General features: G+C 52.5%; 1 protein-coding gene and 1 long non-coding RNA gene across 9 annotated transcripts in view; one reads left to right on the top strand and one right to left on the bottom strand.

The window, feature by feature from the left end:
- Positions 1 to 2370: 2370 nt before the first annotated feature.
- The window catches only part of RAB11FIP3 (RAB11 family interacting protein 3), a 69239-nt gene continuing 47274 nt past the window's right edge, over positions 2371 to 24335 (bottom strand). For 6 of the 8 annotated variants that reach the window (XM_071761091.1, XM_071761090.1, XM_071761092.1 and 3 more), the window contains 11 exons: positions 23819 to 23992; positions 19977 to 20111; positions 16455 to 16490; positions 13781 to 13874; positions 12206 to 12309; positions 10183 to 10323; positions 9027 to 9108; positions 7160 to 7297; positions 6178 to 6333; positions 5619 to 5759; positions 2371 to 4798 (listed from right to left, as the gene is read on the bottom strand). In XM_071761091.1, the coding sequence (XP_071617192.1) occupies positions 4685 to 4798; positions 5619 to 5759; positions 6178 to 6333; positions 7160 to 7297; positions 9027 to 9108; positions 10183 to 10323; positions 12206 to 12309; positions 13781 to 13874; positions 16455 to 16490; positions 19977 to 20111; positions 23819 to 23992 (1315 nt within the window). In that variant the 3' untranslated portion in view covers positions 2371 to 4684. The remainder of the gene's footprint in view (positions 4799 to 5618; positions 5760 to 6177; positions 6334 to 7159; positions 7298 to 9026; positions 9109 to 10182; positions 10324 to 12205; positions 12310 to 13780; positions 13875 to 16454; positions 16491 to 19976; positions 20112 to 23818; positions 23993 to 24335) is intronic. The other 2 variants (XM_071761093.1, XM_071761098.1) reach the window with 1 other exon arrangement.
- On the top strand, positions 15472 to 23731 carry LOC139804181 (uncharacterized). Its single transcript, XR_011729297.1, has 3 exons — positions 15472 to 15731; positions 19511 to 23545; positions 23717 to 23731. It is a non-coding gene; the product is annotated as an uncharacterized lncRNA (long non-coding RNA).

Below are 24335 nucleotides of genomic sequence, written 5' to 3'. Positions count from 1 at the left end.
TTGGATCACAGAATCGTGGAATGATTTGGGTTGGAATTGTCCTTAAAGCTCATCCAGTCCCACCCCCTGCGTGGTCAGGGACACCTCCCACCAGCCCAGGTTGCTCCAAGCCCCATCCAACCTGGCCTGGAACACTGCCAGGGCTTCTCTGGGTCTGGCAGAGCACGCCATGCCCACCCTGGGGTGCAAGCACCAAGCACTGTGCTCCTGTTGCCAAGGCCAGGAGCAAGGGTGAGGCACCTGGCATCCCAAGCACCTGGACCAAGCTCTGCCCCACGCCTGGTGCCTCCTGGTTTCCCTCATCTCCATCCAGAGCACCCCACCACCACAAAGGGAGCAGCTGGAGCTCTTCAGCAGTGTTAGGAGCAGAGTTTCAGAAGCAGCTTAGCTTCCCCGAGGAGTTTTGGAGGTAGAAAAGCTCCCCAGAGCTAGAACCCTATTGGAAATACATTTCTTTAAATGTATTTACATTATTTTTAAAATAACAAACACTCAGAGCTGCCTGCAGCTGCTCACCAGTGCCGTGCAAAGCCCCTGCCTCGTTCAGAAGTGCAGTTTGGAGCAGCTCTGGATCTTGTTCTGAAGGATACAGAGATCTTATAGAATCCTAGAATCATAGAATTGGCTGGGTTGGAAGGGACCTCAGAGCTCATCAAGTCCAACCCTTGATAAACTCCCACTGCAGTTCCCAGCCCATGGCACTGAGTGCCACATCCAGGCTCTTTTGAAATATCTCCAGGGACGGAGAGTCCACCACTTCCCTGGGCAGCCCATTCCAATGCCTGATCATCCTCTCTGTAAAGAAATTCTTTCTAATATCTAACCTAAACTTCTTCAGAGGTTTTAGGGCTTTTCTGGAGCACCTGAGAAGAGGCTGGAGAGGTTGCAAGACACAAATGAGACTTTTCCAGTGCAGAAGAGCTGGAGCATTTCTGGGCAGCTCCAAACAATTTTGGATAAGTTTTGGAGCAGCAGGGAGCTGTTTCAGGGCTGCTTATGCCTCTCTGGTGTGGTTTGAGGGGCTTAGGGGGGGCTTCAAACTGCTGGAGAAGCTTAGAGGCATTACTGAAAAATTTGAGTGCTGCTGAAGGGTCCACTGGACCGGCCTGGAGGGGCTTCAGGGGCCTTTCTGAGGGTGTTAGAGCACTTGAGGCGTTTCACAGCCAGTCAGAGGAGTCTTGGAGTGCTTCAGAACTGCAATGAGATCGGTTTTATGACCCGTTTTGAGCTATTTCAAGGGGATTCAGAAGAGCTGAGAGGACTTCAAGAGCTACTTCCAGCCCCTCCGAAGAGCTTTAGCACCTTGGGCTGTGGTTTGAGGAGCCTGAGAGCTATTTGAGCAATTCAAGTGGTTCAGCTCTGCCCCAAGGTCCCTCCTCCCAGTGCTCTTGGGAGGGGATTTACAGCTCCTCGAAGTGGCCCAGGACCCCCCTGAAGCTGTTTACTTACCCCATTTCTAGAGCAGCTTCGTGCTAGTTGCAAGGTTGAGCTTTTCAAAAGGAATTTTAAAAGGAGGTTTTTTTAGAGGCATTTAGAGAAAGCTGGGTGAGAAAGCTGCTTGAGCAGCTCAGAGGGGTGCAGAGCAGTTGAGAGCTCTACAGAGGTTTTAGGGATGCTCTGTGGATGTTCTCGAGCAGCTGGGCACTGTTCAGAGGAGGGGGGAGCAATCTGAAATAACTGGGGGTTGTTTTGGAGAGCACAGAGCTCAGTAGCAGAGGCATTTCCCAGCACACAGAGACACTCAGAGACTCTGCAGCAGCTTTGTGTGCTCCAGGGCTGCTCGGAGAAGTTGAGAGCAAAAGGCTGGAGTCATCCAGAGGCACGGCAGGAGCTGAGGGGGCATTTTGCACATAGGAGCCCTTTGGGGCAGCTTACAGGGGCAGGGAGGAGGTGGAGGGAAGCTCAGAGGGGTGTGGAGCAGCTTAGCAGGGTGGTTTAGAGCATTTAAGGGATTTTTGGAGCAGTTCAGTGCTTGGAGGGGTTCAGCAGAGGGAAAAGCTCCATGGTCTCACCTGGAGCAGACCCCAAGCAAGTCCCTGCTGGTGCTGAGCCAACAGCCTGGCCCAGAATCAGCCTCCTCCAGAGCAGGGGGCACCCTGGGGGGGAGGCAGGCCAGCTCCAAAGGTCTCTCACCCCACCAGGACCCCACCAAGAGAGCAAAAGATGTCCTCCCATCAGTTCCTACCTGCATGGCTTGGCCAGTTGGGAGGTTTTGGTTCTTTTTGACCTCAGCCCCCCCTGGGAGCCCACCAGGTCCAGCCTCCCCCATCCTCATCCCCCCTAAATCAGGGCACTCCCTGGGGCAGCAGCATTTCTACTCCCACTCAGCCTGGATGCTTGGAGCTGCCCCTGCAGAAAGAAGATCTTGGGGCAGGAAGAGTAACAGCTTTTAATTGGACAAGAATTGATACATCATTTAAGACAATACCATTTTTGCCTCTTTTTTTTTTTTTTTGGGAGGTGGGGGGGAAACTTCCTTCACATACTAGTGGGGAAAGAGGAACATTTTTGGGAAGTACAGTTTTTTTTTTAACTTTTTTTTTTTTTTCTTTTGTTTCCATAGGGACTTTAAAGCATGGTGAATGTGCAAGTCAGTGCTTTGTTTGCTTAATTTTTTTTTCCCCAGTGCTTATTTACAGTTACAGTACCTCTTTGTGAGCAACAGGAAAAAAAAACCAACAAAACCCAAACAGATTGTTTGAACTGGGGATCCATGATCCCAAGTTGAGAAAGGCAGATCTCCGATATTTATATATTTATACATATATATATATATGCTTTTGTGTATACACAGATACATTTCTCTCTTTTTAAAGTATTAAAAAAATGATCAACCTTCATTCTATAAAAATACCTAACTCTACAAGATAGAAAAATTTTCCCTCTCCAAGTATACACTGATTTACACCCAAAGCTTCTCTGGAAATGTACATTACGTGGCTTCTTCCCGCGGGCTCGGGGCAGGGAGGGGAGTGAGGCTGGGGAGGGCTGGGGACCCCCATCCCCCAGGGATCTGACACCCACCAGGGACCCCCCAGCACGGACTAAGGCTGCGGCAGCTGCCACCTCTCCTGCTCGGTGACACCTCCAGGGACAACCTGCCCTGGTGTGGGTGATGGGGCAGCCCTGGGGAAGTGTTTTGGGGAGGAGCAGGCACCCCGTCACCAGTGGTTGTGGCATCTGCTTTCAGGCCACTTTGGTGTTTCCAAAACCTGACAAGCAGGAAAAAGAAACAGTGTTTTGTGGGTTTTTTTTGGGGGGGGACCAGATGCACTAAAGTGAAGCCGGGTCCCGGGGAGCCCGCTGGTTGTTCCCTCCCGGGGGAGGAGCAGCTGGGTGGAACCGGCTGCTCCCGGTACGCTCATGCTTCTGCCAGCCAGCCAAAAACTGCCCGATGTAAACATGGCTTTTGTTTCCCGGGAAGCTGCTGCTGGGTTCGCTGGGCTCCTCTCCCAGCACAGAGATTTCAACTCCGGGGCTGATGCCGGGGTCTGCGGCTCCATCCCCGGCTGCAGCAGAGCAGAGGGAGAGCACCAGGCAGGGGAGGGCTCTCCCTCCAGGACTGTGGTTGTCACCAGCAGAGCCCTGCTGAGGGAGGGGGCAATGGCACGGGCCACTGTCCCCAGGCCAGGGACTATGTGGAGAGGTCTCTCCCTTGTGGCTCCTCTGCATCCCCCTCTGTGAGCCAAACCGGGATGGGGAGAGGCGGCCAGGAGCAGCCTCCAGTGTCAGCCTTTGTCCCACCTGCAGGGTGGACAGACAGACAGACAGACAGGCAGACAGACAGACAGACAGCACCTGGGGACAAGAGGACTTCTCCTCCCAGAGGCTGGGGAGCAGGAGGGGGGAAGCAGAGCAGTGAACCCCGAGGTGTCCAGGCAGTCCTGAGCCACGGACAGCAACAATAAATAAGCAGGCAGGTGACAAAGGGGCTTCCACCCTGTCCCCAAGCTGGCCACTCCCATGCCTCTGCCTGCCAGGAGCCAGACAGCCTTCAGCATCCAGCCCCTTCCCCAGCAGAAGCAGTGGGGCAAGGATTAATTGTGCCAGCTGAATGAGGACATTTGCATTAAGTTAATTAAAAAAAAACCAATCAGCCTAACAAAAAAAAAAAACCCAAAAAACCAACCCACAACAAAACAACAAACCCCAAAACCTCTCTGAGTCTGGGACACATTGCCCTCTTTCCCAGCTCTGCCTCAGTGAGTGAGTGTGTCAGGGACACTTTGGCAAAGCAGATGCCTGGGCAGGACAGGGCAGCAAGGGAAAATGTCAGCATTGCTGTTTCCTTCTCCATCCCGGTATCCCACAGTCTGGAGAAACCCTCTCCTGACAGCCCTGCTGCTGGCAAGCTCCTGGTGGCCTGCCAGAGGGACTGAGGCCACTGTCAGGACAGTTCCCAGCTTCACGGGTAGCTTCCTCCAGCTTGTCTGTTCCTCCTCCAAGGTTCCCTTTCACCCCTCAGAACCAGAAGGGTTGTGAAATAACGGAGTCAGACACCAGAGCCTGGCTGCTGCTGCTGCTGCTGCTGGTTTTCTTTTGCCCTGCTCCATCAGTTGATTCCCCCACCACCGACCTGACACCATGCTTCCTTGTGCCTTCATCAAGAGCAAAGATGTTCGGAGTCCCTCTTTATCCTCTCAGAGCACCAAATCCATGGCCATCCATGAGTGCAAGGCCACCCTTACTTGACTTCCAGAATGGAGGGGTTGGTCTCCATGATGGCCACAATGATCCTGTCAATGTAATCCTGCAGGCGGAAATTGATCTCCTCTTGCTTTTGAATTGCTTCCATGAGCTGCAGGGGAGAGGGAAGGAGAGTGAGCTGCTTAGATTGGATATTTAGGCTGCCCAGGGCAGGGGTGGAGTCCCCATCCCTGGAGGGATTTGAAATCCATGGAGATGTGGTGCTGAGGGACATGGGATCTGTCCCAGCATGGCAGTGCTGGGTTAAAGGTTGGACTTGGTGATCTCAGAGGTCCTTTCTAACCAAAACAGTTCTGTGATTCTCATGGCTCTGAGCACCCGAAGAAATTTCCTCCCTTCTTCACTCTGGCCTGGGTTGTTCCTGGGAAGAGAAGATGCTCTCAAGCTGCTGGCTCTGCCCACTCCTGCCCTCCCTCAAGCTCCCAGCCAGATGGGACCCTGGAGAAAGCAGGGAGCATCACACCCCCCTTTGGCCTTGAAACATCCAGGTGTTTTCCCCACTTCTTGGGGTCTGAAAGATTTAATCCTGATGCTTCTGGGTCCTTGCATACCAGTGTCTGGGGTACAGACATGGAGCAAGGCAGGTGCCAAGTTCTCCAGGGTGGATGTCCCAGCTACAGACAGAACCTGTGGTGGCTGGGCTGTCCCAGGAAGAGGAAGGCTGTCACAGGGCAGGCAAAGCAGAGCAAAATCAGCCAACTGGAAGAGAGCAGCTTCCCCTGTTCCCAGAAAGGGAGCTAGGGAACTCCCGGTGAGCTCTTCCAATAGCTGTGTGGGCATTTCTTCATTTCTTTGCTCCCAACAGCTTGAGCTGTACCACATCAGCTCTGCTCAGGCCCTCGGTTGGATGAGAGGACCCCCCAGATCAGCCCCCCCAGTATCTGAGTTAAGCAGCACCCTGTGGCACAAACCTCATCTCTGGAGACAGAGCTGATCTCTGCTGCCAGGGATTCAGAGAAGGAGGCTGAGAAGAGGTTCTTGGCTCCCTGGATGCTCAAGTTAATGATCTGCCCGTTGAGTTCATCATTCTGTTCCTTCAGGCTCCTGTTGTCCTGTTCACAAGAGGCAAAGATCAGAGGCTGCTGAAGGCCGTGGTGGCCTCAGCACAAGTCCTGCCAGGAAAGGTGGGAGCTTTCATCCCAGCCAGCAGCTCACACAGCACTGGGAACAGCACATGGGCTCCTGACTCAGTCTTGGCAGAGCCTGGAGAACCTCTGGGAACATGGGAAGCACTGGGGAGAGCTGAGAGGCAGCAAAGAGGGGCTCTTGTACACCGTGCTGTCCCTTCAGAGGAAGGAGCCAAACTCTCCTGGCCCAGGCCCAGAGACCAAGGAAGTGCTGGGCTGCCAGATCCATGGTCACCTCCTCAGGAAGGAGCCCCTGGCCCCTGCTGACCACCTCTGGGGTCAGAGAATCAACATCCCCCTTTGTAGACTGAGAGGTTTCCCTCCCTGCCCCAGCCCTGCCTACCTGCTTGAGCTGCTTGATCTCCTGCTCCAGCTCTGTCTCCCGTGTCCTGCTGTTGTACTCCTGGAGTCCCAGGCTGCTGCTCCTGCCTCTTCGCTGCTCAGCTTCCAGCTTGAAGAGCTGCAAGTGCTCCAGCTGCTTCCTGAGGTCCTCAATGAGCTGCAGCACACGGGAAGAAGACAAGTGAGTGCCACATCTGCAAGCCCAACAGTGTGGTGATGGCTGGGCTGTCCGCACCTGGGGGCAACCCCACAGACTGCAGGATTAACAGAGCCTTTCAGGGGGTGCACGTGGCTTCCCCCATGCCTTTAGCAAACAGGAGATGGGGAGCTACTTAAATATATGAGAGGAGCTTTGTTAGACTTTGTTAGAGCACCAAAGATGCTGTCTCAGATCTGCAACAGCAGCCAGACTCCCCCCAGGCAACTTGCTGGGGCAGCTCCCTCCTGCCAGAGCACTCTGAACCTCATCACAGTTCTCTCAACATCCCCGAAATGACAATAATTCCCACTTGCAGGCCCAAAGCTCCTTTTCAACCACAACAACAACTAGCCCTGCTGGAGCCTCCAGCTGGAATCACCAACTGCAGAGCCCTGGAAGGGCTGGAGGGGGCTGTGTTCCTGCCCCTGAGCACACAGGAGCTGGCAGCTCTCACCCAAGCAGCCTTGCACCCCTCTCCTCCCACCTGCTGGCTCCATGTGCCATCACCAATGTGCTTCTGCCACCGCCCCTCAAGGCAGAAGAGAAGCAGGAGGGGGCTGGGGTGGCACAGCCCCACCAGCTTTGCAGATGCACTTGGGCTGAATTTTCACGCAGGCAAAAGCAAGAGATGTCAGATGGCTGCACTGCTGTACCACCTCCCACTGCCCAGGCAGGACCGAATGCTCCAGCTCTACCTGGTTTTGAGGTGTCCCCTGAGGCCAGCTTCCCCACATTTGGGGGACCAGCAGAGAGGGCTGTGGCAGGCAGCCCCCCCCCTCCTTACCTCCTGCGTCGACTCCTTCTCCTTCTGAAACTGGTGCCTCTCCTGACTCAGCTTGTCCCCCATCTTCCTCTTTTTCTCCTGCTCCTCTGTGAGCTGCACAGTGAGGTCTTCAATCTCATCCAGCAGCTTCTGCTTCTCCTGTAAGGACATGAAAAGCATCAGTCACGGGGCCCTTCCCACTGGTGCATGCCGAGCCCAGCAGGGAAGGCTCTGCAGATGCTCTCCCTGCTGGGATTTCATTTGCTGGCCAAGGGCTTCAGAGCCCCAGGAGCTTTGGCAGCAGCAAGAAGAGCCCTGTTCCAAAATAGCACAGGGGAGAGAGAGGCAAAGAGGAGGTGACTCAAAGGCAGCGAGGGAAACCCCCATTCGTGTGTGGCTTTTTGGGCAGCCTGGTGCTGGGCTGGGACGTGGCCCAGAAAAGATATTAAATGTTAAGATCCTTAGGTTTGGATGTCAGAAAAGCCATGAATCCAAGAGGTGAATCTGCTGCGGGGATGGCTCAGTCTCACTGTCAGATATGAAAGGATCTAACTGGGTCGTGACCCAAAAGGACCACGACCAGTTGAAGCCAGGGTGTCAAACCAGGAGCCCATCTCCTGCTCCTCTGTCCCCATCACAGACTCAAAGCCCTGACTGAACACTGGAGACGTGGGGTGAAGATTGTCACAGTGATGGCAACAGCCCTGTGCAGGACAGCTCACGGCTTCCAGCCTGGCTCTCCCCTGGAGGAAGGTTTTGGCTTTCAGAAAGCCAAAAATGCCACCAAGCTGCCAGCCATGGCCGGTGCTGGGTGGCCCATGCCAGGAAGAGGTGAGAAGAAACTCTGAGGGGCAGGTCTGGGTGTCCTGGTCCCTGAAGCACAGCACCAAAACCCCAGCACGAGAATGAAACCCAACACTGACAGCCAGATCCTGGCTTCAGAGGAGGGACAGGGCAGCAGGTCATCTGCAGGGCTTCCCTCCTCAGGGTGGGAAGGGCAACCACTGCACCTCTCCCTCCTCCTTAATCCCTTAATGGAAAAGAAAAAAAAAAAAAAAGAAAAAGAAAAAAAGAAAAAAAGAAAAAAAAGAAAAAAAAAAAAGAAAAAAAAAAAAAAAAAAAAAAAAAAAAAAAGAAAAAAAGCAGCACTGCTCTGGCAGAGAGATTAAGGATCAAAACCAATTTTGTGTGGCTCAACACACCCAGGCAGGAAATTTATCCTCAGCCTTAGGGTGGTTTTCCAACCCCTGTGCTTAGAGGGGCTTGGCAGATGAAGACCACGCTGTGGTGGGCACATCAGGTAGAGCTGGAGCTGCAGGTTCAGAGACCATGAGTGGATGGAAACACTGGAGAGCCTCCAGCTGGCTGAAGAGGTTTGATTTCACTTAAATTTTCACCTTACATCTAACCACAAGGTTTGAACAGAGACAAAAGGCAGCCTTGGCACCAGATGCTCCATCTCTAAACCACATTGTCTCCAAGACTGAGGATTCTGTCCCTCTCATAGCACCTCTGGAGGTAACACCAGATCCCAGACCTATCTGCAGGGCAAGAGATGAAGCACACCTGCTCCTCCTCCTCCCTTGGAGCTGTCACCACAGGGATAGGGGAAAACTTCCACCAGAAGACACAGAGTCCCCTCCCAGGGAGCCAGGAGGGAGCTGCCAACCCTGTGGCTTCCTGCAGGTCACACTGCCACAGAGAGATCTATCTGGGGGTTTGCTCATCCCAGTTTCCAAGCTGAACACTGGGAACCTGCATGGAGCAGCTGATTTGCTCCTTCCATTACACAGACCTCACACAGGTCCTTCATGTCCATCTGAATTCCAGCCCCAGCCACACCAGAACCCAGGAACACAGCTCCAACCCGGGCACCCTCGTTCCTCACCTCTTCAAGTCTTTCAATGTTGGCTTTTAAACAGGGGACACAGGATCTCAGCTCACTGTTCTCATCATCCAGCTGCTGCAGCCTGAAACAGGGAAGAGGTGTGTGAAGAACATCACTTGGAACAGTTAACCAGGAGCTGCTGAAGGCAACTCAGCTCTCGTCTTCTCAAAGTAAACCCAGAGGTTTCCACTATTTCTGCTCCCAGGGGCATCCATGGGACTTGTGGAAGGTCCACTGTCCCAGGGCCAGGCCGTCCTGAGCCAGGTCCATCACTGCTCTTCAGGTTCAGGGCTTCAGCAGCCCATGGGGAGGCCTCAGTATGATGCACCAAATGGCAGAAACATCATCTGGGCAGAGCCAGAGAGAGCTTCAGCTTTGCATCCTCCAGGTCAAGTAACATCCATGTGTCGTGGTCACTGTTTTACTGCAAACCTGGTAAAAACCCAGTGCCTTCATCTCTTATTTACTGCAAGGGTGGAACAAGAGGAAAATACATTCTGGAAAGCAATAAAAAATACCCTGGCAAAAACCCTGTCAAATAAATGAAACCTCTCCCTTACTTCTTCTTCCCTGTTGGGAAGCCAAGAGGCAGCATGAGGCTCCCTGTCCAGGACACAGCCTGTTGGACAACTCTTCCTTCCCAGATATTTGCCCGTTTCCTAGAATCTTCCTTTATGACCTTTGGAATCATGGAATCATTTGGGTTGGAGAAGACCTTGAGGTGTATTGAGTCCAACCATTGACCCAGCACTGCTAAGGCCACCAGTAAACCATGGCCCTCAGCACCAGGAAGGTGGACAATGTCCAAGCACCCAACATGCTCCCATCCATGGGAACAAACACTGACACCCCACCTGTGCATTCACACACGGATGGAGAACATCAGCTCCCTTCAACCTGCACCAGGGAAACTCAGATCAAGAGTCTGAGACCAGAAGGGTTTGATTTTGGAGTGAAGGCAGGAGAAGCAGCTAAGTAGGCTTACATGTAGGTTTGTAATGACTTCAGTGACACCTTTAACCAAGTTAAACTCACTGTCTACCCCACTTTGTGTCTCCAAAGGCTGCAGTCACAAAGCAGCAGCCTGTACACATACTCCAGGATGCAGATGCATGTCCAGGAGAGGTGCCACCTCCCAGCCCTGCCCCAGCCCCACCTGGCCTGCAGGTTCTCGATCTCAATGCTCTTCTCCCTCTCCATTTTGCTCAGCAGCTCCCTCTGCTTCTTGATCTCCTCCAGGAGTGTTTGGTCAGCTCTCAGCTCCTGCTCCTTCAGCTGTTCCTCCAGAGCATTTGCTCTGCAGAGAGGAGAGAGAGGATTAACCATTCCTGATGGCTCCCCCCAGCACACCACCATCCCCAGGGAGGGATCAGGCTCTCTTCCCAACCCTCTTCCCACCCCACAGAATAATTGGGAGAAGGGAAGTGTAGAACAGAGCTGCCAGGGTGAGCACACACATCGCCCTCTCAAGCAGCAGGTTTAGGAGTTTCACTTAGTCCCTGCAGCTCCAGGGGGGACACAGTGTGGTCCATGTGTCCCCATGGACACAAGTGATGACCAACACAATGGTCAGGAAAGGAAAAGAGCTAGGTGGCACGTGGGTATTGTCTCTGTCTGCTTTTTTAAGTCTCCAGGCTGCAGCCAAACTTTTTCTAAGAGGGAAAGGCCAACCAGAGGGTGAGGGAATCATTTTATAGTCCACAGCTCATGGGTCAGAGTCAGGGAATCACCCAGAGCAAGCTACTTACTGGACTCTCATAGAATCATCCAGGTTGGAAAAGACCTTTAAGGTCATCAAATCCAGCCAGAAGTGCCATGGTTGTGGTTTCACGTGTAGTGGCCATGGCAGAGACATCCTCCTTGAGCCACTTCCAGCATTTTGGGCTCCTTCACTCTGCCCTGACACAATCTTGTGTCAACAACAGCCCCAATCCTCCTTTTCACTCTCTCATATCCCAAAGAGAAAAACACATTCTCTGCAGGCCAACCTTCTCTGTGCACCAGTGTAACAGCAATTTCCAAGTGGTCCTGAGCCTGTGCCAGTGGCCATGGTGGCTCAGCTCAGAGGCACTCGCCCTGCAGCAGGCAGAGGTAGCCCAAGCCCCCGTGCTGCATTTAATCTCTCAAACCCAACCCTGAGCTGAGGCTCCCAGGAGGGTTTGGTGAGCTGGATTTATGCAATGGCTTCATGTGGACAGATCTGGGAAGGCTTTGCCAAACAAACCCATCCTTCACCCAGCAACCCATAGGCTCAGGGCTCTGCTTGATTCAAAGCCCTGAAGTGAAAATGTTTCAAATGTTTCCCTTGCTGCAAAGTTCATCAGGGCTTAGAGAAACCTGTGTTGGAATCACTGGGTTCCCTGACAGGGTTGTTACTTAACAGTCTTACAGCCCTATAGATAAACTCCTGGTGGGTTTATCTGCCAGGGGTAAATACACTGCTGGAGGAAAGAAGCCTGCAGGATTAGTAAGGACAGCGATTACATCCAATGGGATCCAAAGGGCAACACCCCAAGCCAGGATCTGAAAGCAACAGGATCAAGGTTGGCTTTGCGGAGGGTAGAGCTGGGTAGCAGGGACCCTGCTGTACCTTCCACCCAGCCCTAAGGGGTGAAATAAGGGACAGAAAGAGTCCACACAGAGTAAATATGAAATATATATTGTACATATCCTTCCTGAAAGGGAAGCTTTCCAAGAAACATCCCCTTCTGTGGTCCTCTGCACCTCCAGAGCTCCACAGAGACCTTCCAGGGTGGACCCATAGGACAGGGAAGCTCATAAGAAGCATATTAAAAAAAAAGATCTAAAAAGCACTGTCACAGTTACATGGATCTGAGGGGAACACCGTCCAGGAGGTGTTTGCCATTTATCCCAGCTGATCTGCAAGCTGTTTCCTGCCCTCCTGGGAACTTTCCAGAGCCACAGCAGAGCAGGAGCAGGATGCCCTGACCCTGGTGGGATTCACACAGCCACCCCCTGCCAGGATGGGATGGGTGAGGGCTGACCTGTGAAGCTTCCCTGCCATTTTCTGTCCCTCTCCCTCCTCTGCTGCTGCCTCCTCCCTGCACGGTGCTGGGGAAGGCACGGGGGCTGCAGCACGCCCCGGGGAGGGTGGGAAGGAACCTCAAATGATGCTGAGCTGCATTTTGGGCATGGCACAAGCTTGTCTGCTCCCTTACCTGTGCACAAGCTGCAGGTTTTCCTGCTTGAGGCGGCTGTGCTGCTCACCATTGGCAGCCGTGTCCTTCTCCAGCTCCGTCACCCGCTTCTCCAGGAAGACCACCTGAGTCAGGAGAGAAGGGAGGGATCAGCCCCCCCCCCACCATGCTTAAACCCACAAACAAAGTGGCCCCAAGTGCTGGAGCAAGCTCCCACCACCTCCAGGGCACTGAGCAGGAGCTCCCCATTGGCTCTGGGGCATCCCAAGGTTGTTGGTTACCCCTCCCATGCCAACTCCCAGCTGCATCCCACTCCTCACCAGACAGGGCAGCCCCAGCTGCAGGTGCCATCCTTGGGGCTTGTTCCTTCAAAAGGGATGGCTGACTTGAGTAGCCATGCTTTTACTTAAAGCATCCTTTTAAAATGTCCCTTTCCACCTTTACTTGGTAGTTTTGGGTATCTCCCATGTACCAACAACAGGGGACAAACTCTTCACACCCTCCTTTCTTTAGCCCCTCAACCAACAGAATCCTGCATGGAGGTCTGGAAGGATGCCAGCTGGATCACCAGAGCTCCCTGTACCTCTCAGGGGTTTATTTCAGCTGTATCTGCTTTTTAACTCTTTCCCTAACTCATGCACAACTTTGAAGAGCAAAGAGGGTGGGGAGTGCCCCTCTGCTTCCCACCCTGGCAGGAGTGTGGGTGGGTGAGGGACTGTAGGACAGTGTTTGTAGTCCCCAAAATCCCATTTATACCCAGCACAAAAACAAACCTGACAGAGACAATGAGGAGCACATCTGCAAAATGTGCTGGGGAAAAGGGCAAGCAATATGCAGGTCTATTAAAACCAGAAACCAAGGTTCCAGAAACGGTGCTTCAATTTTCAGGCTTCAAAAATGCTGATTTTTAAATTCTTTTAAAAAAAATCTTAGTGATTCCAGGATTAAAAAGGGGGGTTGGGAATGCAGCAAATACTCACACAGGCCTACCCTACTCACACAGCTTTACCCTTCCTGTTTTCCCTAGACAATTTGTAGCTAGGGGTGCTCAAACAAAAGCTTTCCTGTGCTCCTGTTCTTGCCCTTCTCCATCTTGCCCTACAATCCTTCTCTGGTAACCCCAGTAAAACCCATCAGGGCCAGCACAGATCAGCTTTCCATCCTCCTGGCACAAGCAGCAGCAGCAAGAGGGTGTCAAGGAAAGGAAGTTCTTGCTTTGAATCAAGGCGATTTTGCTCATTTGAGAACATGTGAAGCAGAAGTGAAACTACAGCCCGGGAGCAGCTCCCCCCTCCTCCCGGAGAGCTGGAGGGAAGCCACATCTCCAGCACATCTCCAGCCCAGGGAGAAGGCACCAGTGCCACCTCCTGACTCAACACAGGACCTCCACAACCCAGCTCTCCTCCATCCCCTCCATGGATGCTGCCTGGAGAAAAAAACCTTGCTCTTCCACTGCAGCTCCAACCATCAGCAGCCTCATCTGCCTCTGAAGCCAGGGCTGCTTTGAGCCAGAGATTAGGGTGAGAAGCTTCACCCCAACTTCTGCCTGAGGCTGTTGGAGCACTTTAGGTGCTGCACAGACAGCACTGCTCTTACCTTGTCGGTGATGTCCTCTTCAGTGCACTCCAGAGTGTCCCTGTAAGCCTCCTCCATCACCCCCACGGCCAGTGTGCTCGTCTGGTGCAATTGTCTGTAAGGGACAAGTCACCCCAACCCACAGCAAGGTCACCATCAGAGCCACCATCACTGGGCATGGCGAGCCCAGGAGGCTGCCCCCTGTCCCCCTCCCTCAGCTGCCACCTCCTTTTCCAAGGGCATTTAACAGCACTGCTCCTTCTGGAGCTGCAGGAATTGCAGCAGAGGATGCAGTGGGCCAGGTCCTCACCACCAGAAGCCCCAAGAAGCCCTGAAGCTCAGGGGTTGGGCTAGTGGGTGGCCCAAGGATGAGGACGTGGCCACAGGCTGCTGGGACTTCATCCCAGGATCGTTTGGTTCTTGCTCTTTGGAATGGGGAGAGATAAGAGTTCAGTCTTTTCACTTTCTCTCTTGATGAACCCACCAAGGCCGTGATATTGCCCAGCAGAGGACAGAGTACTCAGCTTGAGCTGCTGATAAGGGCAGTAAGAAGTCTGTGTGGGGGGGCAGTGGGTGTAGGGTGGGGGAGGGAGGGGGAGAGGGAGGAGAGCAGAAAAAAACCCAACCCTGAACCTGTTGCAAAACATCCCAACCCACCTCCCTATGCCTGCTGCCCCAGCCCAGAATGAGCTAATCATTAGCAATGCCTTGTGACATGGGTGTCCACAGCTCTGCAGCCATCTCAAGGCCATCCCCACCTTGCAGAGGGGCTGATCCCTGCCCAAATCCTTGTGTTAGCATCTCTGAGGCACAAGAAATCCCTGTTGCCACAAGGGAAGCTTGTTGTACTCCAGATCTGGGAACCCCAGGCAGATGCTGCCTGGAGAAAACCCCTCCTGCTCTTCCACTGCAGCTCCAAGGAGGAGCACCCTTTGAAGCCAGGGCTGCTTTGGGCTCGAGGTGAACAAGAAAACCACAGAGGTCTCTTTGAACTTCTGTTTTGGTTTTGTGTTTTTTTTTCCCTTGGAATTTGTAATGTGGGCTCTCAAATTCACCCTGCTGCACAGTCTGCTCGTGCAAATATTCATGAAGCATAACTGGCATTTACTGAAGAGGGCTCAGCTGAGTTCCAACTTTATTTTGCATCCTCACCCTGGGTATATATTTAGAGTCTGGGGCACATTTGTCATTTAAATCATGCCAAACACAAGAGGGCTTAAGCAACTTAGATTTCTTGGCACAACCTGGATAACAAAAATCAAGAGCCCTTACCAAAATAAAATCAATTTCCTAAAAGCAAACGTTTGGGTATTATTCAGTAATTACAATATCTGTATCAAAAGGCTTTCTTTGAGCTCATCTTAAGGATCTGGCTCTATTCTGCAGCAATCCCCTGTTATCTTGCTTGTTATCACTAACTAAAGGTGACTGCTCTTGAACTAACCAATATTTACTGCAGACCACAATTCTCAGAGGATCATCTTGCAGATGGCAAAGGGCTGCGAGGACTCAGTCCCCCATCGGCCAGGGCATCTCCATTCCCAAAAGTTCAACTCAAATCCTCCTTAAATTTGCTTTGCTACACACGGGACAAACACTAGTCATAAAACAGGAAACCTGGGGACAAGCTGCTCCCATCACCCTTCTTTCCTGCCAGTGTTTTTAACAAAGATTTAGAAAGTTAAGATGACCGGAATTAGGAAATGTAATATCAAGGACTGTTTCCTTTCCAGGAGGGAAAATCATGCCAGGGGAGACTTGCTGACTGCAGGAAAACTGGAGAAAGGAAAGGTGTGAGAGCCCAGCCAGGAGAAAGGGGAGTATAGAAGATGCTGGGGTGAGCACCGGGGGTGGACAGGGGGGACCAGCATCACCCAGCTCCAGGGGCTGATTCCTCCTTGCTCTGCTCAGAAACAAGGAGAAAACAAGCCAATGCCCTCCTGAAAGGAGCAGACCTGGCAGGACAGCTAAGGTAAGTGTCTCAGGATATTCTTAAAAGCATGATGACATGGGAACAGGAAGGATGGTAAAGCTGGAAAAGGAAAGATGAGAACCAGGAGTCCTCGAGAGGTGATGGACCCCCTGCCCCAGTCATACAGAAAATGCTTTGCAGCGTCCCCTTTGCACTCAGGGTTAAAAATGCCCACCAGGAAAGGGACACTGGTGCCATGTGAGATGGTCCTACAGGACAGAGTTAAGCTCCAGGCTGGGGTTACTTGCAGCTGCCCCCCAGGAACTTACCCGGGACCAAGCAGGGAGAGTTGGTCCTACAAAGTGCTGAGGATCACCCTGAGCACAGAAAATCAGAACCAGGAGAGTTGTCTAAGGGGGCTGACTGTTTTGGGGTGCTGGAGAAAACCTTCCGAGTGGCTGTACAGACTGGTCTGGTCTTCTAGAGACCCACCATGGTGTCACTGGGGAGGAGACAGCCCAGCCAAGCTGTCCAGAGGGACATGCCCTTCTAGAGTCTCCTTCCCTTCCAGACCTCCTGTCCTGGAAAAACAGCAGGCTGGCCCCAGACTCCAGCTGCCTGCACAAATCAGAAACCCCCATTTCCAAAACCCAGCTATTGCCAGAACAAAACCTGCTTTTCCCCAGTACTAAAGCAACACATCCCACTCTTATTTCTCCAACTTTCCCTGGCAGCCAGCCCAGACACCCCTCTCACTGGGCAGTACTGGGAGGGGGAGCTTACCTTGCCACTTTCTTGCTTGAGAGTCTTTTATTTGGGCTGTAAAAAAAAAAAAGGAAGGGAAAAAAAACAAAACAGGAAAGAGTTAGGAAAGCTGAGAGTGGAGAATAAGGGAAAGGGGAAGCTGTGAGCAGCCAGGGGCACAGCCCCTGCCATGGCAAGCACTGCAGGGAGGCAGGAGAGGGAATTGCTCCCCTAGCAGCACCCAAGGGAACAACCCCCCAGCAAATCTCACCCCTCCACCCCTAGCCTGAAAGCTGACCCCCACAGAAAGGGCTAATAATAGAAGGGAGGCTTTTGGGGGTGTCTGCAGCACCCTGAGCTACACCCCCCAACACCCCAGGCTACGTACATGCAGGGGCTGGGGCACAGGGCTCATCTCCTCCCTGCAGAGGGGCACTTCCAGCCTTCTGCACGCTGACTGCTGCTGCTCACAGAGATTGTTCCCACTCTTTGGCTTTGGGTCACCCAGAGCTTGATGCCTACATGGTAGCTCAGAGGTTTTAGGAGCTGTTGACCGTGTCCCTTTCTGGGTTTTAAGGCTATTAGAGCCGCCGGGGAGGGGAAGGAGCTCTTTTTGCACAGATAACCCACAGAGATCACACCCCCTGGCTTCACAGACATCCCAGGCAGCTGCCACCATGCCACAGCGGTCAGGGTTTAGCTGAGGCCCAGTAAGACCCAGGGTACAGCCAGCCAAGGAGAAAAAGAATTAAAAAAAAAATAAAAATAATCCTTTTTCAGGCACGGTGCTAGTGTGCTCCTTCCAGTCCTCAGGGGTGACGGATGCAGCTGCACACTCCTTGGATCTCACTCCTCCCCGTCCACCCAAACACAAGAACACAAGCTGCTGTCAAACAGATGCCACTGGGCCACAGCACTGACACTAAATTGTCACTGAAGGATGGCAGCAAACACAGGTCTAGCCCCAGAGGAGAGGCAGCAATCACATTCCCTGGTGTTTGGCTTGGTTTAAAGAGGGGAGAAAAAAAAAAAAAAAGAAAGAAATCACTTGGGAGTCCATTCCTGCAACAATCCCAATAGTTCTTAGAAGGAAGATTTAAAAATAGCTCAGGACAATTTTCTTTCTTTAAAAAAATAAAAATAAAACAATGACCAACCACAGGTTGTTGTCAGGGTTACCAGACCTCGTGTCAAAAGTGCATCCTCAACTTCCCCATTTCCAAGGAGCTCAAGAGCAGCTGCTGGCCAGGCTTCAAGGCCACTTGGCACCCACCCGGGGGGAGGAGTTCAGGCCCCCCATGGCTGCCAGGAATTGTAACCAGTCACGTATGGCCCCAGCACTGGAGGGAGAAAAAATATTTTCCTCTGCAAACAGCTTATGGGAGGGCAGCTCTGGCACCCATGGGGAGCTCCAGAGGGGATGAGCCACACCACAGCACCTTCAAGGGCACCAAAACAAAACGGGCTCTTATGGAACTGGTTCAGCCCAAGCTCCTAGAGGATTCCTTCCCTCCCTTCCCATGCCATCGGTCTGGGCAGTTGTGCCCTGATGCCAGGACCAGACTTCCCAGCTTCTCCCACACGTAAAGTGTTCCATAAACATCCACAGGTTTTAAGTGTGAGGCTGTAGGATGGTGGCTTGGGCTTCATCCCATCCGCCGGAGCAAAGCCCTTCAGGCTACTTGGCCCAGGTTTTGGTCCAGTTTCTGCTGCTCCTTTTGCCTACAGCCTAGGGCTTGTCTCCTTGCACTGAGGGCTTTGTGCTGCTGGTGATGCTGGCAGCAAACAGGACCTGCCACATCTCATGTGCTGCACGGGGACATCTCTCATGTCCTCACCACCTTGGATGATGCCCCTTCTACTGGGTATTGTGCAAGGGGCACTGGGAGCAAATTTCCCCAGAGTACATGGGGAACTCTGAACATAGATGGAGGAACCATAACTACACACCCTGAGCCCAAAGGAACCATGGAATTCCCACCACAGTGCCATGGGAAACCTGCTCTGGAAATCCCAGCCAGCACAGGGGGCTCTGAGGTGTTAAGTTCAGCTTTGCAGAGAAATTTGGTTAGAAGAGCCTGAAATGGAGTGGGACTACTGGCATAGTCACAAAAATCTTGTGTTCCTCTTAATAAATGCATCACCTGAGACTCATTACTGACCTCAAAGGCCTCCAACAGCAAAGGCAACCCAAGAAAGATAGAGGGAGAGAAGAACTTTTTCCGTTAAAAAATTAAGGCCAAATTCCCATTAGTTTTCCAGTTCCCTTCCCATAGCTCTGTAGCCCAGGAGAGCTCCCTTGTCACACTGTCCCTGTAGAGGACAGAGACCAAGAGCGTGACCAAAAAGTGGGCTTGAAAAAGCACACAAGAAGAATTATTGCCATTACCCTCCTTTCACCCCATGGGCTGCAAACAGCTCTGAAAAATTAAACAAACAGAAATCCCTCCCCACTTGTCAAATCCACAAGTCCAGCTGCTGCCTGGTAGACTTCAAACATTACATTCCAAAGCTCATGAAGCTCCTACCCAAAGGTTCTGGCACTGACCTCATCTGCCTGGCTGGTGGTGGCACAGGGACTGGCAGGCAGCTGGCAGAGCTGGGGAAAAGGAGATTTTACTGCTGCAAAGCCAGAGCATCTACAGGAGAGGACCCAAGGCACAGAGAGCAAGCTCATATGAAGAAGACAGGGTGAGAGTTGGGGGTGTTCAGCCTGGAGAAGAGAAGGCTGCAATGGGGAGACCTTAGAGCACCTTCCAGTGCCTGAAGGGGCTCCAGGAAAGCTGGGGAGGGACTCGGGACAAGGGCCTGGAGGGATGGGATGAGGGGGGAAGGGTTTCAGACCAGCAGAGGCGAGAATGAGATGAGATCTGAGGGAGAAATTCTTTGTTGTGAGGGTGCTGAGTCCCTGGTCCAGGTTGCCCCCAGAAGCTGTGGCTGCCCCATCCCTGGCAGTGTTGAAGGCCTCAGGTTGGATGGGGCTTGGAGCAACCTGGGCTGGTGGGAGGTGTCCCTGCCCATGGCAGGGGGTTGGGACTGGATGAGTTTAAGGTCCCTTCCAACCCAGCCATTCCATGATTCTGTAATGTTTTCAGGTTACTGCTATAGTGGGAGGATGGGCTTCCAGGCTGAACCAGCAGCTCAGGCTGGGTATCAGCAGCCAGAAGACCTGGCAGTCCTTCCTTTGGTGACAGAAATGCTGTACACAACCACCTCGGAGTTCCAAGTCCCAGTGCAGTGCTCAGAGCATGAAGAAGCACCCACCACTCTGCAGGACATGCAAAGAGGCTGCCCAGAGGAGAAGGGAAAGCTCTCACTGTCTGCCAGCCTCTGTGGCTCACATTAAAGGAAACATCTGCTCACCCTCCATAATGTCCTTATCCCCTTTACCTCCTGAAGATGTTCATCTCCTTTGGTGTAATCCATCCCTTTCCCCCTCTCCATCCCCTTTCCCAACCAGGACCTGAGCAAGGCACCAGTGAAACTGGTGGAGACAAGGAGAGTTTTCCCTTCCAGAGCATCACCCCCAACACTGAACCAGCCAGACACAAGCCCAATTACCTATTCATTTCAAGATCATTCAGGCGAGCAGAAAGATCCTCGAGGCGGTTGATTTGTTTGTGGCACTGGCTACAGTAAAACTCAAATGCTTCATCTGCGAGAATGCTGTGCAGTTTCGCAGCGAGCGGGTTGGTGCTAGAGAAATCACAAGGATCATTTCAACAGGACAGAACAGACAGGGCTGGAATCGTGTCCGTGGCTTCCACAAGCTGAGGGTACATTGGGGCAGGTGAGGTTTTAGGGGTTTTTTTTTTTTGGAGGGTGAGATACAAGACTTGCAATTTAAAACCTGAGGGCAGACTGGGTCACCTCCTTCCCTTGATTTTAGAAGCCAACTTGCAGCCAGTATGGAGTTGCTGTAAATCATGTTTTCAATGCCACTCCTGTGGCAACCAGTTCTTGTGGAGGAACCCCACAAAGGGAAGGGGACAATTTAAAACCAGCACAGGTGTGCTCTGCTGACCCTCTGATTGCAATGCATGAAACCAGATTTTCATCCTGAAGAGCTCCCCTTTGGGAAGGTGGTTGTGGTCCAACTGCTGTCCCCCACAAAGTGAAGCCTCTGGAAGCTGAGGCAGCAGCTTGGACACCTTGTAGGGAACGTGGTTTGGCCAGGGGACATGGGGGTCCTGCAGGACTTGAACAGTCTGGAGCTGGGGGGTGCAAACTGCATTTCATTTTCAGCTGCTGGTGTGGAAACCAACCTAAACCTGCTGAGACGCTGAGACCTTCACCAACACCTGCCAAACCAGGGAGATGTGCCCCGCACCTGACAGGACCAAGTTTGACCAAGGGCTTCTGAATAGCAGAGTCTTGTGTTAAGTCTGGGGCCAAATATGGGCCACAAATCCTTTTTCTGTGGGAAAACATGCTTCTGGAAGCCATGGACTTCAATAAAAGAAGGGTTAATGGTGAAAAAACAAAGCAGTTCAATAAGAAAGACAGGTCAAGGTGTGAGCAAACAGAAGCAAGCTTCAAACCAAAAGGCATCAGAAAGGGCCAGTCAGCCCTGTGATACAGATCCACACCAATGAGTCCTGGCCCAGGAGATGCTGAGAGCTCGGGACACCCCGGGGGGGGTCCCCTGGCTCAGGATCTTTCTACAACCCCTCACTGATGGGTTTTTTGGTGGCAGGGGGGTGCAGGCAGCCCAGCCACCCCCAGGGTCAGGCCTCTGAGTTTGTGCTGTCTGTACAGTATTCCAAGCCTCCTCAGAACACGGCACTGGACACCAGTAAACACAAAACTGCTCATCTTTACCCACACCTGGAAAAAGATAAAATAAAGTTCCCCCTACCCTTTTGAGCAAGTTTGGAGCTGGGACTATCCTTACCCAGCAGCAGGCAAGCAGAGGTGCTCAGGCTCTGCAGGGTAGGAAGGCGACAGCAGCTCTGTGGCACCTGGCAGAGGAGATGCCCCTGCCCTGGCTGTGGCTCAGTGCCTCCTCCTCACCCTTGGGCAGGACCTGCTCCCCGGGCTGAGGTGTGAACCCCAAACCTTCAGTCATGAAACCAGGAGGGGGGAAAGAAGCAGAGATGAGAAGCCCGAGGCCAGCCTGGGGTGTGTGCAGGTAACTTGGCCTCCAGCCACCACCTTGGGTGCTCGCCCGTCGCGTGGGCGAGAGCCAGAGCACATCGAGCCCTGGGGCCTCCACCCCTGCGCCAGCCACGGCCCCTTCTGCCTCCTCCCTCCACCTCCTGGAGGGAAAATTCATCTTCCACAGCAGGCAGGTGCCTACAGACACAGCCCCTCGGGCAGTTGCTGCGTGTGAGGAGCTTTGCCTTTCAGTTACCATCCATCTCCTCGCTGGTGTTGCTTCTCCCACATGATGGAGGTGCCAAGGAAGAGGTGGCAGGGCAGGAGGAGCAGTGGTGAAGACAAATACACAAGGACTAAGCAGGAAAGCCCAACACCCTACAGCACTCCCTGAAGGAATGTGGTTCCTGTGCTCCTCCTCTGGTGAAGATCTAGAGCTGTGGCAGGAAAATGTTGTCAACGTTATTCCCATCTGGAGACTTGTAACATGGAAAGTGTGCATGGTGCTGCAGCCTTTTAGAAGCCGTAGTGCTCCCTGTATTAAAACCACAGCAAGAAAAATTCAGCCTGGAGTTCTCTAATGTGTGTGTTGGGGGAGTTTTTTGGTGGTTTTTTTCGCTTTTTTCCAGTTCTTTCCTGTAGCTCTTTGAGCTACACTTAAACTACATTTAAAAGCTTTGGTGTGGCTTTGTTCAGAAACCCAGCACAACCTCAGAGAGCGAGCAGCTGAGGACCTTCACACACACAGCAGCAATCCGAGGTAAGGGCTAGACCTGAGAGGCATGAGGAAATCCTGTTTCAAACAGACCCACATTCTTTGCTCGGGAGGTTTTGCAGGGTTTATCTTCACCCCAGCAAGCCCCAGCAGAGAGTCTGCAGCATCAGCCACCAGGAGCAGCGTGGCCACGTGCCGAGTGAGCCCCTCCCGGCAGAAGAAAGATGCTGCAGAGCATGATCTCCTGGATAAGATCCAAAGAGAGAGCAGGAGAGGTAAGAGGATGCCCTGACAGAGCAGGATTTGAATGTTGGGAGTGTAGGCAACCTGGAAGCTCCAGAGTAATGGTCAAGAAAAAGTTGAACTGATTTCAAAGCTCCTTTATAGCTGAGTATTTTCTTGCCTGCTGGGTGGAGGCACACCCTCAAGGAGAAACTCAAAACCAACACCAAGGGTGTTTTTTACCTGAGAGCACTCGCTGTGCTGCAGCACCAGTGCAGACAGCTGGACTTGGTGTCCCTGCACAGTGCCACCAAAGGAGCAGGCTGGACGAGTGAGGTGGACCTGTCCCTACAGGCTGTCCCACCTGGAGTGCTGGTTTCCCAAAGCAAATGGTTAGGGTTGCTTTACAGCAACACTCTCTTAGTGTGGGTTAAGTTCACATCTTCAAAACTGCTGCTGCATCAGCAAGAAAGAAAGTCAGCCCCAACCTGCAGACGTGGAGATGTGACAGCACCTCTTCCCTGTGCAACCAGAACTGCCCAAACTCTACAAAGGGTTTTGGGAAGCTGGCAGAAAACAGGCAGATGGCAAAAGAAAAAAAAAAAAAGAAAAGTTAGGGCAGGTTTATAATGCTTCTGCACAGTCACAAACATGAATTACCCCAAAGGAAAAAAGTATGTTCTTATCTTCAGCACAAGTGTGTGGCTGGCAGGGACTGCTCCCACCCTTCCTGATGGAGGAACAGGTCCCCAGTGTCATTGTCATCACAGAGCCTTTGTGGGATGCAGCACTGGATTTTTATATCTTTCCCTTTGGAATTAAATACTGATGGGTTTGGTATTGTCACACCAGCTCCTCAGTTCACCCTGCACAGGCTGGAGAACCATCATATTCCTGGATTCAGACACATCTCTTTGACTGCCACAGCTTGTGCAAATCCAACCAAGCATCATATCAAAGCCAAAACCACAAGCATGAGAGAGAGAGAGAGAGAGAGAGGGAAGGAAAAAAAAGTCATCCAACAAGACCAGAGGTAAAGCTGCACAGTGGTTTTCTCTATTGGAAGATTCCACGAGGATCTCCATCCCTGACAGGGGTGAGAATGTGATGCTGGATACATGAAATGTTCTTCCAGCTGCTGCTGGGCAGTAGTGCCCTTGGATGCAGGGTGGGCACTGCTGAGGGAAAGGCCAGACCGGGGCTGGCAACTCCTCTTCCACTTCATAACCCATTATCCGGTTGTATCCAAACTTTATTCCTGTTGCAGGCTGACTGGTGTGCAAAGCCAAAGGGAACAACTCTCCCCCACATAAAGCCAAGGTGAGGACACCAAGCAAGTGAACAGGGTGAAACCAGCACAGAGCCTTACCTGGGTGAGAGGAAGGAGGAGCCATTGAAGCTGCCTTCCCCGTTACACAAGCGGTCTGGGAACAAATCTGCTTCATTCCCTTCTCCATAATCCTCAAAATGCTCCTCTCTGCTGATGACTGTCACGATGGAGTGGCTGAGGTCTGAGCCCAGGGGCAGGTCGTGTGGATGGGATCTGCAGGAGCAGAGGAAGATGTCAGAGGGTGGCCACGAGCAGCCTTCCCAACAGTGTCCAATGCTGTTCCCAAGCCACGTCCCACCCTTCGGCAGCTCCTATGGAATCACAGACCAGTTTGGGTTGGAGGGGACCTTAAAGAACAACAAGATCCAACCCCCTGCACAGGCAGAGAGATCTCCCACCAGCCCAGGTTGCACAAGGCCTCATCCAACCTGGCCTTGGACGCTTCTAGGGAAGGAAGTGTTCCTTAGGGTGCAATTTCTCCTCTGCTGGGAACATCCAAGGGGCAGCCCAGGCACCACCAGGGAGTTTGGAGCGATTTAATTTTCCCCTGGTTTTC

This window comes from Heliangelus exortis, chromosome 17, assembly GCF_036169615.1.
Source record: "Heliangelus exortis chromosome 17, bHelExo1.hap1, whole genome shotgun sequence".
Classification (NCBI taxonomy): domain Eukaryota; kingdom Metazoa; phylum Chordata; class Aves; order Apodiformes; family Trochilidae; genus Heliangelus; species Heliangelus exortis.
This window is presented reverse-complemented; position numbering and strand designations above follow the sequence as displayed.